At 43.9% G+C, this 18,216-nt stretch overlaps 1 protein-coding gene across 6 annotated transcripts in view; it reads right to left on the bottom strand.

Moving 5' to 3' along the window:
- The window catches only part of EBF1 (EBF transcription factor 1), a 470,411-nt gene that overhangs the window by 111,388 nt on the left and 340,807 nt on the right, over positions 1-18,216 (bottom strand). For 4 of the 6 annotated variants that reach the window (XM_075541904.1, XM_075541902.1, XM_075541906.1 and 1 more), the window contains exon 9: positions 11,206-11,339. In XM_075541904.1, coding sequence (XP_075398019.1) covers positions 11,206-11,339 — 134 coding nt within the window. The remainder of the gene's footprint in view (positions 1-11,205; positions 11,340-18,216) is intronic. The other 2 variants (XM_075541905.1, XM_075541903.1) reach the window with 1 other exon arrangement.

An 18,216-nucleotide genomic window follows, 5' to 3' on the forward strand; every position in this document is an offset into this window, starting at 1 on the left:
CTGTGTGAAAGGCCTCTTCACATAGACGTGGACATGCACAAAGTCTGAGAGAGAGTGCTGTGGACATATTGTCCTATATATTGTCTGCTCCTCCCAACTAGAGCATAAGCCTCCTGATGGCAGCATAAACTTTACCTTTCTTGTTCTGACTATCTACTCTGTTCCCTGTATTCACCAGAGTCTGGGACTAGCACTGGGAGAAAGAGGAAGCTGTCTGTTCCCGTAAGGACTTACAAGAGCAGTTCTCCCCTCTCCTACAGGGTCACAATGTGAGTCGGAATGAACTTCACAGTAATGGGTTTGGGTTTTTCAGGAACTAGTAGGAGCTCTGGTAGTGTCATGGTTTTGCATTGGGCTGCAGGGTTCACAGCTCAAAACACCAACTGCTCTGTGGGAGAAAGAGGAGGCTTTCTACCTCCAAATAGGGTAATCATCTCAGAAAGCCAACGGGATGATTCTACCCTGTTTTAGAGACTCCTGATGAGGCGCAATCGCCTTGGTGGTAGTGAGTTTTGAGTACCAGTAAAAATAATGTCTTCAAGGCAATCCCACTTGACTTGTGTCACACTAGGACCACGATCCAGAGGATTCTCACTCACTTAACTTTTGAAAACAGATCACCAGGTCTTTCTTCCAAGGCACATCTGGGCACACTTGCATCCCCCAGCCTCTCAGTTGGCAGCAACCAATCACATTCAACGTTTGCACCACTCAACATTCCAGGAAACTAGTAGGCACTCAGTTAATACCCGAGGAATAGTGAACCAATAAATGTCGCTAGACTATTAACCACTACCAAGAATCAGGAAGAAGCTTCTTTAAAGTCCTTTATGGATCTCAAAAAGGAAAGAATTGATCCCAGGCCATTCGAAAGTCTGTTTTGCCTTTGCTGCCACGCAATACCTGCTCTGTTCATTAAGCACTTCTGAAAACGAGCTGCCCGACTCTGACCAGACACTAACCAGGGCCCTAAACCAACGTAGTTAGCTGCACAAAACCAAGTCACACAAAGATCAACTTTCAAAATAATGGATTTGAGGAGAAAAGCACTAACATAAATTCATTATACTTCAACTACCTTGGGTTTTGTGGGCTTTGGCATCTATTTATTTTTGGTCATTTAAAAAAAATAAGAACGTTCTCCAGCTCTCTTCCCAGGATGCAGATGGTGTGCCAATTGGGCCCCATTACAGACTGGATCCCATCCTGACAATCTGTGAGCTGAAAGCGTGCTGGTGAGCTCCCAAGGCTCAGGGTATTCCAGAAAGCAAAGATCGGCCTCCAGCACCGCCAGCCCTGTGGTTTTAGGCTGTACAACGCGGTCTTTCTCCACACTTGTTTTCCTAAATTCAGTCAAGAAGTAGCAACCCCCCCTGTTCTGGTCTCGCTTACAGTCCTGAGTTGCTGTTGGTTGGGAGTGTAACACGCCCCTTCAAGAAGTGAGGGTCACAACAGAAAGGATATCTCTCAAAAGCTGAAGTCAATATTCCTGGAATATTGTGCATTTCCACTGTGTTTGCTGGAAGTCTCTTGCGAATGCATTGCACCCATCTCGCAGTTTACAACAGAATTCTTGAATAGATTATCAAGTCTCAGCGAATGACTCAGGGGCACCGTCATTATGAACCGTCACTAATGGGCTGCATGGTAATACAGTTCTGCATCTGCTTTTTAGTTTTCCTCTTCCTGAACTAGACATTAGGCTGTCAGCTGTCACTTCTGCTGTCACTCGGACTGTTCCTAACAACCGCCTCCCCTTCCAACCTGCCTCTAGTTTGCTCTTTCTCATTGGCTATGACCCTGAAAAATGGACAACGTAGTTTGTGAAAAACAACTGTCTGGTTACCCCGGGGGAGGGGTTGTTTTGTTTTGATCTGTTTTGTTTTTGTGTGCTTTCGGTTCCATGCAGCTTGGAGAGCTGAGATTGTTTTAGGGCTCTCCTTTGAATAAACGAGGTATTACTCTATTAATATTGGATGGTTAAGAGATGGTTCTGGAGTCCCATGGGTTTTAGTGTAAATTCTCAGCTTTGTCATAACCAGCTGTGTGACTTTTGGAAAGTCACTTACCTTCTCTGGACTTCAGTTTTACTATCTGGAATTGGAGGAGAAGGCTAGCTATCTAACAGGATTAATGGACACATGAGGGATTAAATGACACAATACCTGTGATTTGTATAAACCCTCCAAAAAGCTTTGGTTTCATGACTAACTATCCTTGACATTACCAGCAGATTTACATGGACACATTGGTTGTACATAGTTACTGATTAGGAAACTTATCTAAAGATGACTTATATACTCATGCACACCTTAACAAACACTCAGCTGCCGTCTATCTGGCACTGACAATCGGAGGCATCATTAACTACAATGGCTACTTTGTTTGAATGAGTAAATGGAAGAAAAGAAGGGAAGGCATTCAACAAGTCATCATCGGTGCTTCTGACATGTTAGACACTGCTGGGGAACTAACGTGAATTCACATGGGTCACCACCGAGACACACTCATGAAGGACATACATGGTAAGGAGTGTAATATGGTACAGGTAAGACAATACAGAAATTTAGACACAAGAGGAAATAGTCTGTGCCTGATGCTAGCAGGGAGCGCTTCTTGGAAAAAGTTGGTATTTGAACTGGATCTTAAGGGGCCGAAGTATATGGGCACAAAAAAGTAGAGGGGAGCATTCTGGGAGGCGGAACGAGCAAGATAAGAGTGTGAAGGGGAAAAAAATCACTGCAGACAAAAACCTCCCAAACCACTGCGATGGAGTTGATTCCAACTCACAGTGACCCTCTCTAGGCTCTCCCAGACTGTAACTTAATGGACTCAGGCGTCTCCCGGGGGGTGGTTGGTGGGTTTGAACCAGAGAATGTCCCACCAGTGCCACCAGGGCTTTATAAGCAGAAGGAACAGCTAGCAATTCAACATGGCCAGAACCTATTAAATTATTTTCCTCTGAGTCAGTTGTGACTCAGAGAGACCCTACAGTAGAACAGGCCAAGTAGAACCCAAGTAGAACAGGCCCAGAGAGAGTCCATAGAGTCCATGTTCACAACCTTTATGGAAGCACGCTGCATCTTTTGGGCCTGCTGGTGAGTTCAGAGCCTCGAGTTAGCAGCTGAACCCTTCACCCTGTGCCACCAGGGATGATAATGAACAGTGAACGATAATGTTGAAAAGAAAAAGCAGAGCTTGACGGCAGCATGCCTGAAGCCCACACAGAAGCATTGTGGTTTTAGGAAAGAGGAACCATTGAAGGTTTTCTCAGGGTCACCAGGGAACCATTTCAGCAATTAGCATTGAGTTCAAGTGTGACATAAATACTTGAGGACAACATTGCGTAGATACCCATTTTCTTCAAGAAGTCACATGTCTGCAGCCAGATGTGAAGTCTGTCTTTGATTCCTGTTAAAATCAGAAACACATCAGACTGCTACAGCTCCTACTGCCAAGGAACAAACAAGTACCTCCTGAATGAACTGTGAGCTAGCTGGGAAACGTCATCTTAACAACATTATTAACTGTTCCGTAATTATCTTATCATTTATGAATAGTTGATGTTGCTAGGTGCTGTCGAGGCATTCTGACTCATAGCGACCTTATTTACAACCAATTGAAACACCGAGTGGTCCTGCGCCATCCTCACACTCGTTCTTAGTTTGAGCCCATCGCTGCGGCCACTATGTCATCAGTGTCTTACTCTCCTTCGCTGCCCCTCTACTCTACCAAGCATGAGGCTCTTTCCCAGGGCCCAGTCTCTCCTGATAATGCGCACCAACTACGTGTGTCAAAGTCTTGCCATCCTTGCCTCGAAAGGGCATTCTGGCTGTACTTCTTCCAAGACAGATCTGTTTATTCTTGTGGCAGTCCATGGTACTTTCAAGATTCTTTGCTAACACCATAGTTGAAACGGACCAATTTTTCTTCCAACTTCCTTATTCAATGTCCAACTGACTGAAAATACCATGTCATGGGGAGGCAATACCTTAGTTCTCAAAGTAACATCCTTGCTTTCCAACACTTTAATGTGGGTATCTATAGGATTTATTTTAGGGCCTTAGCCATAAAAAAATGAAAATGTAGACTAAAACCTTTTCAGAAAAAGAAATAGGCATGGTGGATAACAAAGGTTAAAGAACCATGAGAACGTTTTATCTATGTGTAGATATATTTTTAATAGCAGGATTTTTTTTCTGAATGACTTTCCATAAATTAAATGTAGGGTTAGAAGATGCTTTTTCAAAGTCCAGTTCAACAGTTTAATACAACAGATGCCGACTGCTCCTTGTAACCTTTACAACTAAAGCTTGCAATTTTGCAGTAAGCATTTTCCACATATGAGTTGGGGAAAGCACCAGACCCCTGATGGCACTGCAGAAGAAGTGTTTGGCTTATTCTGCACAGGTCAGTGATTTCAACTCACAAGCTTCTCCGTGGGGGCAGATGAGTCTATCTACTCCTGTAAAGATTTGCAGCTCCAGAAAGCCTATTTGTGTCCATGTGAGTGGGAATCGACATGATGATAGTGGGGTTTTGCTTATATGTTTGTTTGCTGTTTTGTTAATAGGCAGAGGTTAAATATAGCCTTTGAAACTGATGTATTTCAGAAAACTATGCATTCTTTTAAATTTCTATTAAAAGCATAATCATTTTTTTACTGAATTTACCAATGCAAGCCTAAAGACCTGAAAATTCAATTGACAGATAATTATTTATAGATTGCTTTTCAGATTGCCAACGGATTTTGGAGATAATGTGTCATTTCTATCTTTCCCAGGTTTCCTTTCCACTTGTGGAATTGCACCTTGTATCCAATGTGGTCCCAAGAGCCGTGATGAGAAGTAGTGATGTCATGGGGTACAAAGTATGGGGAGCTTGTTGGGAGCCAAGAGGAACATCGGGAGATGACAGGAAGCTGAACTGGGGCTGTGGCCTGGGTGTCAGGAGTCCTGGGCTGAAATCCCAGCCCTAAGTAGCTAAGGTGTTCCCTCGACATGGCGCTTGAACTCTCTGGAGCCTCTCTTTGCCTCGCTTATTAAGTCAGAGTTGCGCTTGGTGACTGGAATGGTCCCTCCATGCCCTGGATGCTGTCCGCTATGTGCTTCAGTACAGACTGAGGCCTGGCAGGAAGGCCGGCCTGGGACACGTCCAGTGAGACACACACTGAGTGTCAGCCATTCATTCTTAAAAATCACATTGGAGCAAATACTGTTTCTTGACAGTCATTGCTCTCAGCCACCTGGACAACTGAGACTGGAAACTCAAGACAGATTGAAAAAGTTAAAAAGGGAAAGAAGTGGATAAGTATTGAAGAGCTGGTTTTATCCTTCTGAGATATAAGTAGCAAAGGGGCTTCTCCGTCCCCGAAAGTGCCAGTTGCCCAACTCAGTGGACCCACCGCTCTCCTTCAGCAGTTTTGTTGTCTCCTCCTGGGAGTGTGGGCGAAGAAAGCACGCATCTGAGCATAAGAACATGGGGACTTGATGTGCGGGACTAACTGGCTAACAGAGTGATGTCCTTCGGCTCCTCGTCTCTGAGCTAATTGGTCCAGATGCTCCTTAAGTATAGCTGTTCTACAAAACCAAATGGTACCTCGGACCAAGTGTGCACTGGCGGAGACCAAGTGCGACATGTCACAGAAACTGTTCAAAGGCGGTGACATCGCTTGTTGGGATGATCACTCTGCGACAGTCTGGTAGCTGTTCTCACATTCATCTCCACTCAATCACATCACAATCCAAGCTTTTCATTGTGCTTCATTAACATGAAGTCCAAATGTGCTCTGGCCTTCACCAAACGATCTTCTTAAGCAGTCCTCGAACACAAGGCCTCATGGACCAAATGTTTGAGGCAGTTACTCCATCTATGCTTTAGGCCTGCACAGCACTGACCGCATCTGACCGCCTCTGCAAAGTCCAGGTGAATTCACTTGACTCAACATTTCCCAAGCCTGGCTGGAAAACCACCTTATCTAAGCTCTCATGGGGTATCTATGAATACCTCAACGAACTAGTATTCCATTGAACTATCTGCAAGATGAATTGGAACAACATTGTGGTAGATGGCTCAGATTTATATAGGATAATGGAATCGGAAGGCATAGGAGTAAAACTATTGACTGAAGACATATCAATAGTGAGATCCAATTTTGTACCTAATTAAATTGGTGTGATGAAGTTTACAGAATCCTATTGCAAGCAAACATGACATGTGCGTATCCCTAGTGTGTTCTAGAAGACAAAGAACAATAGCAGAAGAAAAGAAGCTACTTCTCACCGAGCATCACTCTGTCCTTATTTAGGGGGCTTCCCAGGGGACTAAACCCTAGACCAAAGGAATGCTTAAAATTGTAGCACTGACTAAAGAGAAAACATTTAGTGTAAACCTCTCATGGGGAAACTAAGGCCAAAAGACCAGCACTGACTAAAATCTAAAACGCATGAATGGGCAGTAGAAGAGCTGGAATTAGCATCCAGATCTCCAAGCCCACCGTGGCGCCATGCAACTGGTATCTCCGATTAGCATACTGTCCAGAGTTTCCGCGCCTCTTGAGTTCTACAAATTCCACTGTGCTGTTTCCCTGACAGGCAGTTTGAATGCCTTAACCAATATGAATGATCACAGAATAAATAAAAAGTTCATTGAAACCTACAATGTTTCACCCAGAGGTAACTACATGTGCATTAGTATGTTTTCCCTTACATGTACAATCTATATCTGACTATAGCACTCTCCCTACCATCTAGAATCTTGCTTGACTTCTGTGCCATGCATTGAATGCTAGATTATATAACCATATAACTTTCTATTTTGTTTCATAGGACCAAACTGTCTTTCCAAATAAAATGTCAAATCCCACAAGACCAAGTTATTCTTCATAGTCCCACAGTACCCATGACAGTGCTATACACCAAACAGGCAAACAAACCAATATTCATTGTTTAAAATTAAAGGAATTCAGAAGGAGATATTAAAATAAATATTAACGCTGCAAACCCAGAGCAGGAACACCGCCTTGCCCTAAATCACATATTGATGGAAAAATAAGCACAATCAAGTGGACATCTGGTGGAGACACTTATCCCACATGAAATCATCACACACAAACCTCGGTGGTTTTCCTGACTCGTCTATCAAATACTACAAGGGTTTGGGGGAACCTACTGGTATAAGCTGGGTAAGAAGCACACACGTATCCATCAAATAATTTAATTTCTAAAAGGTGTCAAAGGAGAAGGGACAAGCAACCACAAAGGAAATGTAACAAAGGCATTCTCCAGAAAGCCATGTGGCTTACCCTGAACTCAGGCTCTCACAGAAGGCAGCTCACAGAGGACCACCGTTCTTTCCCAACCCTCAAGGGGCAATCAGGGAGCTAAACTGAACTACTCGTTTGCAAAAGATTGCGTTGGTAAGGGAAGAGCACAGATGAGAGTAAATTAAGCCAGCCCTATTTTCTCTGGCTCTTTTTAAAATTCTTTAGCTAAAAAAAGACTCCAAATAATAGCATCAGCTGCTGATCGGAAGTGCTATCTGCTTGTCCTTACCCAACAGCCTGTTGGCTGGGTGCTTTGGGCAATGGAGAGGAGATAAAAGTCTACTTAAGAGTTTGAAATCACTGGGCCTTAGAGATGACATAAACTCAAAAGATCATGTGACCCAGGGGCAATGGTTTTGGTTACATAGGGATCCCACTCTAGAGATGAGGCCCAGAAAAATGAACTGCCTTGCCCAAGGTCATTGATGCAGACAAAGGGAGAGGGTGTCTTCCATCCCTAGCATAAGACATGTATGCTTTACTTCATAAGGATAAGTTCTCTCTAGATGTCAGTGGCTTCAACCACAAACACATACACCCAGAAAATGAAGGGGGTCACGCTCAACTCTCCATGTGCCAAGTCTAGTTTGCTGTGGGCACTTCCATCACAATAAGAATGAAGTAACGCCCTCGGGTAGAAATCTTGGCATGGGCTAACTCATAGAATTTAAGACAATGTGCACTGGACAGGGATTGTCCGGGTTCAAATCCAATCTTCACCACTTGTCAATGGAACCTCGCTCAGCCTAAATGAATTTCTCTTCAGCAAATGAAAACAATTCATAGACTTGCAAGGAATGCACCAGAGTCAACCCAAATCCTTTGCAAAGTATACAAGGAATGTTAGCTCATACTGATCATATTCTGTTTTTTCTACAGTTTTTTTCCATAGCCATCAGCTCTAATATATTTATAGCATTGTATGCTGTCATATATTTGTATATAGAAGTTCTGGTCTACCCAATATAAGCCTTGAGACCTGGCATCAAACTTAGTTAATGGTTTTCACACCTATGGAGATAAAATCACTTGTGTGATTTTCATGGTGACCCATAGGGGAGGGTAGAACTGGCCCTGTGAGGTTCCAAGACTGTAAACTCTGGACAGGAGTGGAGAAGCCCTATCTCTCTCCCAAGGAACGGCTGGCGGTTTCGAACTGCTGACCTTGCAGTTAGAAGCCCAATGCATAATCATTACATCACCAGAGCTCCTGAAAAACACAAACTACCACGTCACTCGATGGCAGTGACTTTTGTTTTGATTTGTGTGATTTTATTTGATTAAAAACCAAGCACATTTTAAATACTACCATTGCTGTTACTAGTACTTCTACAACTGCACTGAATAGATCTTTTCTCTCTCTCTTTTCCTTCCTAGTTTTTCTTCTCTCTTTCATGAGTCTGTTGGTTCTCTCATTAAGTGCTGGGTGGTGCATACCGTTGAAGGCACGATCGATTGCTAAGCAAAAGACTTGAGGTTTGCACCGACCAAGAAGTGACTTGGAGGAAAGACCTGGCAAGCTAGTTCCTAAAACTAAGCCATTAACAATCCAGCACAGTTCTACTCTGACACTCATGGAGGTATCATGAATCAGAGCTGTCACCATGAAAACTTGTTCCCATGAAAAGGTGAGAGACACTGAGAGGAAACAGGGGCATCTTGATTAGCAACAAGGCAGAGGTGCACATGAATAATTTCCTAATGCATCAGGTGCTATTCAGGGCCCAAGGCAGTCTACTTGGACTAAGACATGCACAGGGTTTCAATGGACTGTTCAGACTCGGCCCTACTTCCAAATCACCACCTGAACCCCACTGCTCGAGCGTGTACTTTGACTGCAGTGAAAGGAAGCAAGAAATCAATGTCATGTCCTTGCTATTCCCATTCCCAACTTCTGTGCAAAGCAACAGGAGGAGGTATAGAAAATGATGCAGATTCAGCCCCCAAGACCTGGCTGGGGCTCTCTGTGGGGGGATAGCTGTCACACGTGTAGCCAAGTAGCAGGGAGGAAGACACCACGGTGGCAACAAAATGTGCCGTGGACGTGATGCTTCTAATTCACAGCTCAGTGGTTCCAATAAAGGACGGGCTGCAGTTGGCAGGGGGCACTCGGGCCTATCTCTCATGCCTGGGATGTTCCAACTTGGACAGAAAAGTAGGTGGATGGACAGAGATGCCCATCTCAGATTCAGCTTTACAAGAGCTTTTATTCTCTGGCCAAGAGCACATCGCTCATTGGCTTGCTTGGGCAAAACAAAGGCAGAAGCAACACATGTTGGCAAGGACCTTGTCTGAGTGGCTATTAGCAGGGAGAAGTGCACAAGAATGGCTTACGTAAAAGGACAGGCTCTACTTGGGAAGGATAAATAGACCCAACTATCACAGGTTTAGCTCTCTGCTCATCTCTGTGGCCCCTGGAAGGAGAAAATGCAAAGAAAATGTCTAGAAGGACGCCACAGCGGCATCCCAGGAGGATAGCTAGAGATGCAAGTAGAAAACCTGTGTGCAACCCCCATTTCTGCTACTGACTTCCTTCAGTGGCTCCACACATACCATTTAAAATCTGTAGGTTCTGCTCAGCCTCAAGCTGCCGATGCAATCCCACATCTCTAACCCCGCGTTTCCTCATCAAGGAAAGAAACATGCTACAGGGTTCAATGACACTCAATGTTGGAAATCTGGGATCAGCGGGTGACCAACGCATCTCATATGCAGCCACCACTTGTCTGTCAGTGAAGGTTTGCAGACACTCTGAGGCTGAAGAGGTTTCAATAGCACTTCCAGACTAACATGGACTAGGAACAACGCCTTGAGAATCTACTTCCAAATGCCTGCCAGTGAAGTACTATGGATCCTAACAGTCTAGTCTGCAGCTTATCGTGAGGTAATGCCACGCGAGACGGCATTTTGTCCCATTGTGCATGCAGGCACATGAGTTGGGTACCAACTTAACCTCAGCTAACAACAATAACGAGAGGATACGTTGACCTCATTGGGTTGAGAGAAAATTCATGTAATCTACATCAGGAGTTCAGCATAGAGCCTAGAAAGAATAAAAGTGCTCAACAAAGTTTAGCAAGTAATCCAACTTCTTGAAGATCATTTGGGATGAATACACTCTAGGGGCTTTGTAGCCCAACCACTGTGCTTGATTCTAAACTCTGGTCAGATCAAGGGGGAGGGCCTCTGGGCATAGTGGCTGAGAATGCCAGGCTCACAACTTAGCAACATCACACGTTTGCATTGTTATCTCTAGCATGCTGATGTTTGGTTTAGGATCAGACAAGTCAACTGGCCAGTTAGAAGAAGGACTGCAGAGCGTGGAAGAGAAGACACAAGTTCCCTAACTTTCATAGGTTGTAGTAGCATGCTGAAATGCCGTAGAGCTGTGACACTCTGAGGTTGGGGCAGCCGTGGGTTCTTCCAGGCAAGCAGTCCCTCTCTGATGAAGAGTCATTGAGCATGCTGAACGCCAACCACACCTGATTGTTTATGGCAATTGATTGGTGCTCCTTGAGGACCTGGTGCCATCTACATAGTGTGCACTTCTGCACACCTGGGTCCAGTTTACACCACTTTGCAACTCACTTCCAGTCCCCGGAACTCAACAGAACCTCACACCATGGCAAGTCCAAGAGCAAAACTTATAGGCCAGAAGGCTCCCCACTGTGTACGAGGCAGAGGATGGAAGTCATCCCAGTAGAAAGCACTGCTACCTGGTGAGCCCCACCGAGCGCTCTCAGTGCCCCAGAGTTCTGTAGATTGGGGCAGGCCCACCCAGAGTGACACCACTCGATTCCACACACTATTAGAAATTCAAGTGTAGACAGTACCCTCAAGTAGACCAAGCTATTAGATATTAATGTTCAGACAACACCTACCTCACTCCAGACCAGCATGGTACCGAATATGACCTGTAACCCATCAAAGAAATTGTCCCCTATGATGATCACAGTCGCGCCTCCCGTCGTCCATCCTTCACTCGGGCTGATGGCTTTGATACAGGGAGTAGCTGCTTTTCAACACACATGAAAAAGAGAAGGAGTCTGCTGTTAGAACCAAACTTTAATGATGGGAGACTTGAGAAAAAGAAAAAAAAAGTCTTTTATCTTTCTCACTAGCAGAAAACCCCTCAAGAACTCAGCATTCCCCAGCTACAGTGGGAGCTAAAAAATGATGGGTGATATTTCAGTTGGAAAAGCATTCTTTCCATTGTTTCTCTTAAAGATACATCTATAACCCCCCCACCGCAAATCTTCATCGCATTGGGAATCTTGTGAGAAAAACATAGAAATTAATTTAAACTTATGGAAGACAAAAGGTTTTTTGTTTGTTTGTTGTTTTTTGGTTCTTTTATGGGTGAAGTTTTGGAACCTGCTGGAAACCTTATATACTGGTATTTGCTTCAAAAAGATGTCTCCTGAAAAGAAAATGCATCCATTTTAAATAAACATTTCTACTCAGTGAAAAGTTAAGGGAGAGGAGGCAGGGGCAGGAAGTAAGGCTCCACGCCTTCGATCTATCACACGGACAGAGCAGCATCCTCCGCCCAGAAACCATTAGGAGCTTTTCCAATCCCTGTCTAGAACCCCATTTTATGGATGCAAGGAGAGCAGGTCCCTTGGGGTGAATTGTATCACCAAACCGCTGAGTCAGAGCTGATCACAGAGAGGCCACAAGTTCTTTGCTTTGTGGTCTTCCCAGAGCATTAAGCCCCGGCACTGACTTCAAAATGTCATCTGTCTTCTTTCCCCATTATAAATGGCCCTCGGAGCTGGGAAATATTTGTAAATACTGTGAGCAGAGGTGGTTTTGCACAGTTAAGGCTGGAGTACCATCAACGGGATGGCTAGGGCATAAATGGAATTGTGGGATCATGTCTTTGAAATCTTGGAGAGGGCACCTTGAAGGCGCCACCGAGGATTTGAAGCTCCGCACTGTCATTCTGCTGTTCTCGGGTCCCGTTGATGGACAGCAGCGAATCCGACTTAGAAAGGAAGGGAGCTACTGGCAAGGAGAGAAAACTGGACCCTCCTCTTTAATAACAAGTTTATTATTAAAAATTCAAGTAGCCAAGCCACTGAAAGGACCAGTTATTTGGAGGGAGACCTGGCAAAACATTATTGTACTTTGTCAAATTTGGCAATAGGTCATGCTCTAACTTTTGCAAAACAAAAAGAAACTGTTTAGCACAGCCCAGTGGGACCATTGCTCATGTGCCGCCACACAAACAAGTAGAACGGGTTTTGATTCAAATGAATCTTATAAACTTGCACAGGGAAGTTTGGAAATATCCAAACTAAACATTTCGTGCTGGCTGAACTCAGAGCGACGCATTTGCAATGAAGACTGATGGCTCGCATGCCTGTGCCCCCGCCAGCCAGCGCATTCTCTCAAAAGCAAAGTCATTAATATAAAATTGTTTCTAAACATGCAAATGACCCCGGATCTGCACAATTCGTATCCAATTTCTAACACACTTAAATATTGCCATCGATATTTCAAAGACATGAGACAGTTTCTTTAACAAACTTTTCCTTTAAAAGAAAAGATGCTTGTGTGCAGTATAGCACTGATGAAACACATGCGCTCCCCGCACCTCATGAACATGACCCAGTTCTACCTTACAAATCCGGCTAGACCGGAGAACACACATTGGTAAAGAGAAGAGCTCTCCACACATGGAATTCAGGACAGATAAAACCCTCAAGAACAGTAGTGGGAGTTGGTGGGGGCAAGTGGGGAGAGGAAGGGGGAACCCATCACAAGGTTGGGTATATATAGTCCACCCGCCAGGAGGACGAATAACAAAAATGTGAGTGGAGGGACAACAGTGTAAGACATGAAATAACGACAATAATATATAATCAATCAAGGATTCATGAGGGTGGGAGGGCAGGGGATGGAGGGGAAAAAAGATGAGCTGATACCAAAGGCTTAAGTAGAAAGAAAAAATTTGGTAAATATTCATTGTAATATATGTACAAATGTGCTTAAGACAACTGAATCATGGATTAATAAAATGATTAATAAAACAAAAAAATTTAAGTAAAAATGCTAATATACTCCCAAACCAATGGCATCAGATGGTGATAAACAATTTCAAGCAATCTAGAAGAGAAATAAATGACAACACTAGGTCTGATATTTTTCAAATATGTTATTTGAAAGCATTTTAGACAATGTTCCAAAATCCTAATCCATAATTTCTAACTAAGACCTACTCCCTACATAAAAATAGACAAGGTATATGCTTGGATCCTTCTGAGAAGGAAGGAGCATTGGCCTCAGTGAGCTGGTCATGAAAACGTCCTGCCTGATGGCCAAGTATGGATGCTGATGATGTCACTAAACTCCATGGCCCGATCGATGGCTTTGACCTGCATTATGCATGTCAGCATTAGGATATCTTTCCATGTTTTTTATTTTAATTTTTGATCACACATGCATATTTCTTTAATCAAATATGGTCCAGACTTTCTCACTGCTGCTCAAAGGAACGTAGAAGAGGGTGTTCCTATGGCTTGGAAAGACTCACCTACCACACAGACATTATAATATGGTCAGGACCTGCTGGTCTTAATTTGACCTCTTCCTTCCCTCTCTCCTCTATTTATTATTATGTAGAAAGCACATTAGAGAGAGATAAAGAGAGTTTGAACCCTTACTTTTCAAATTGGGTGACTGTCCACTAGTCACAGGAAAGAGGGCGCCACTCTTGCAGACAACATGTAAAGCTATCTTCCTGGTCTTTCACAGAAGAAAAGTCTTGAAGGGAACATTAAAAAAAAATGATACACTTCTCAACCCACTCTCTCGCTAGACTCAAGGGTGTCTTCTATCCCTGCTCAGAGACGGCCAGTCACTCTTAGAACAGGTAAGCCATGCAGCCTTTCCAAATGTTAGACCTGAAAGGGCTTTAAAGGGCACCTATTCATCTGTGAGAAGAATTTCTGTGCTACATCCTACTGGGAAGTTTGAAGACGATGTAGGGGAATGGTGTTCAGGACAAGCTAGAAATGAGTAGAGCCATTAATGCTCAGGATAGGGGAAGCAATGGGGAATCATGTCAATGTTGGTGCATTGAATGACACAGAACCATCTCTGGACAAGCAGATGCTACTGAGCTTGGGAAGGGTCATCCCCCACACATGATGGCCACATGTGCTCTGATTGCTGAGCTGTCAGAAGGAGCTAGGAACCCAGATCTGGGGGTAAAATTTCCTAATTTTAATTATTATTTTTCTTTTCTTTCTTTCTTTCTTTATAAAATAGTTTCATTGGCACTTCGTCCACATATCATGCAGTTCAATAGTTCAACCATATCAAGAAGAGTTGTACAATCTTTACCACAATCAATTTTAGAATACTTTCTTTTCCCCAAAATTTCCTAATTCTTTTAGATGTTGGCAACTAACTCAATACTTTTGTAAATAATGTGTTGGTTAAACAAAATATTCATAGACTTGATCCAACTCAGAGGCTACTGTTTTACAGCGTGGCCCTAGAGTTCCAAGAAAACTTGCTGGGCAAAAGGCAGAACGGGAAATCATTACAGAAGTGCCCCAAATCACCAATTTTAAAATATTTACTGCAGTCATGACAGCAAAGCATGGGCTAGAGTCACGGTGCCCTCCACTTGCCCCAGGAGAGAAGTGGCCTCAGAAACGACACTATCACCACTCTGTAGAATCCAGGGAGTATCATTAGAATGAAAGAGAAAACATTTTGACATGGAAAGATGTCAGGAATATATTAGCAGGTGATAAAAAGCAATTTGTAAGCTAATTAAAAGTGTGATCCTATTTATTTTAAAAATAATATCTGTGAGCCTCTGTGTACTGGAGGGGAGGTGTGTCCGTGGAGTTGGGTGTGAACAGACAGGGGTCTGGACTAAGGTACACCAGCTCTCCTCAGGTGTGCCTCTGGAAAAGGGCTATGAGTAGGGTGGGGCTGAGGGAGAAGAGGGACTGATCTGTTGTATAGTTTGAATTGTATTATCTGTGTGATGTATAAATGCTTTCAACAAGTATAGAGATTGCCTTCATAATAATAAAGGAGGTGTTATATTACAAGAATAAATTAAATAATAGCATTATCTTTATATATATAATTGATAACCTGCACCGCCATTGAGTTGATGCTAACTCGCAGTGACCTAATGTACGGTTTTGAGGTTGTCCATCTTTACAAGATACGGCAGTCTCGTCTTTCTTGTGCAGATCGCCTGGTGGGTCTGAACGGTCAACCTTGCAGTTAGCAGCCCAGCCCCAAACCCACAGGGCAAAAGAACCCCAGCTGAGGTAACACAGACCCAAGCCTGTTGTTCTTTTCTCTTCCTTCTGGATAAACTTTCCCTGCGAAAGCTCAGAACACATCCTCAGAAGGCAGAGATGTGTTTTGGGGGTTTTGTGTATTTTTTTTTCTTTTGCTCGGGATGCACAGAGAGATGCTATAGAAGACAGGAAAATATTACTTTTAATAGTTGCTGTGGATGGGTTCAGGGGGATTTGAGAGTGAAAAGATTTACTGAAGAGTTCAATCCAGCCCAGCGATGTAATAATCAATACAATTCTATCTCCGAGAAAATATTTTGGAGTGGGGGAAGCTGTGGTTGTATTTATATTCAAGATCACATTTACCAGCAAATCCTTGATTTAATTAATAAACAGACTCTCTTTCATCCATGAATTTTCACACTCCAATTATTCACAGGACAGCAGACCAGTTGCTGGTTTTAAACCTCATTTTTAAAAAAGTATTTGGCTTTGCTCTTTTAATTTTTGGTGGGGGGGGGCCTTACTTAAAAAAAAATCCCAACCCCCACACCAGCCACCAAAGTAGAGGAGATTTTCTTTCCCTCTGACTATGACAATAACATGATTGCCCCACCACAGTTTAGCATAATGGCTCTGAAATGTTCGTGGCACATTGCAGAGTTAAAGTGGAAATTATTAGGTAGCTCTTCTTTGTTATAATAATGATCACTCCACAAATAAAAGCTCTTCTCCCAAAGGTACTGCAAGGCACAAAATGCTAATTCTGAAGATTATGTGTGTGCTTTTATTAAATATTACTATGCCCTGCTTGTCGAGGGCTTCTCTGCTCTGATTGTTTTATGAGTACCATGTTAATGTCATTCCCATCTTGCTAGCAGCAGGCACACATTTTAGCGTTTGTATGAGAGTTGATCAAAGGCCACGTGCTGGGGGAATTGCTGAGAAAACACGGACAAGCGATAAAAATCTAACAGATTAATTGGTTTAAATTTCATTTCAGGGTGTTGAACTTTGGCTCGGGACTCTAATACTACACCGTGAGTCAGGGCCTAATTACCAGATTTCCAATTTGCTTCTGAACAATGGCCGTGGTGAGAAGGTAAAAAGAGAGAAGAGGAAGAGGGGAGGGGGGGAAGGAATGGCTCAGCCTCTGGCACATATTTAACAACGAGTGTTCTGTGTGTAGACAGTGGCACTGGGGACACTGGCTACCGCCTGCTCTATCTATATCCAGAACATTTATATTGCCTTCAAATCGCTGCAGAAGGTAGGAGAAATCGCAGGCGCCCTCAGCAGGTTAAAATTTTCTGATTTACAGAATCAATGTTACATGATTCAAGTGTCTGCACACTCACACGGGAAGTGCCGGGCTCTTTATGAGGAAGGGGAATTTATACGCTGGACTCGTGCCTGGGCCTCCAATAGAAGTGATCTATTTCATTGATAGAAAGCAAGGGCCAGGAGAGCCCTGTTTACCTCGGGGTTTATGGTTGGCCTTGGGAATAAGGGTTAATCGAGCTCAGAGGTGCCTGCCCATTGAGGTGAATTAGTGCCATGCACAGCTTTCAGTAGGGTCCCGGGGCTGCTCTTACTTGGCCTGGCAATGCCTTTGTGCCATGATCAATACCTCGCTAGTTTGGGGTTCCTGTACAGATGACCTGGCCGCTCAGCATTTATCCTCCCGTGTTCCCCAAATGAGGCCGTGGCAGAAGCTGACGGCCCTAATTAGAAGCCCAAGTAGAGCTGCATTGTTTATTTGCTGTTGGTGTTTCTCTGTTCCTCTATTGAAATGAATGTTGTTGTTGACAGATGCCACTTTGTCACACAGGCCTAAGGCAATCCCCCAGTGTCACAGTGTAGAACTGCCCGCCAGGGTCTCTTCACTGAGAAGTTAGCATCCGCCCTAGGGTCGCTGTGAGTCGGTGTCGCCTCCACTGCAGTGAGTGAGCTTGGTTTGGTTGGACCTCCAGGTCCTTTCCTCTTTAGTACCACTGAATGTGTTAGAACCCTTCAGGACCCTGGCTGGTGTAGAGGTCATACATTGGGCTGCTAGCCCCGCGGTCTACCGTTCAAATCCACCCAGCATCTTTGCAGGAGAAAGGTGAGCTTTTCTACTCAGGTAAAGAAGTACAGCCTCTGCAGTCCACAGGGGCTGTTCTTTCCTGTGCTCTGGGGTCACTATGAATCAGAATCCACGTGATGGCAGTGAGTTCGGTTTGGGTTTGATTTTAGGCTAGCAGGTGAGTGCCAACCATTTGTCCCACCTATGGACCTAATTAAATAAATAAACTAGAGGAATGACACTGGATCCAGCTGGCAAGAAAAGCATACACTCCGAAATGCTTTCATTCCATTTTAATCTCAAGGCGCAATTTTTGTGAAAGTGGACATCGAGGTTTTTTCCATGTCCATTATGCATAGTCCATGGAGCGACCTCAGCTCTCCTCCGGCACTCACTAGCCGTTGCTCCCTCTCAGGAGCATTTCTACAGAGCAGGTAACCGGCGCTTACAAAGGACTGCTGCCACTGGCTTCAGAGTCAAGACTGATGCTAATACTGGAAACGTGGTCATATTTGAAAATGAGCAAGGGTTCCAACGGTTCAAATTCCATG

This window comes from Tenrec ecaudatus, chromosome 2, assembly GCF_050624435.1.
Source record: "Tenrec ecaudatus isolate mTenEca1 chromosome 2, mTenEca1.hap1, whole genome shotgun sequence".
In the NCBI taxonomy this organism is placed as follows: domain Eukaryota; kingdom Metazoa; phylum Chordata; class Mammalia; order Afrosoricida; family Tenrecidae; genus Tenrec; species Tenrec ecaudatus.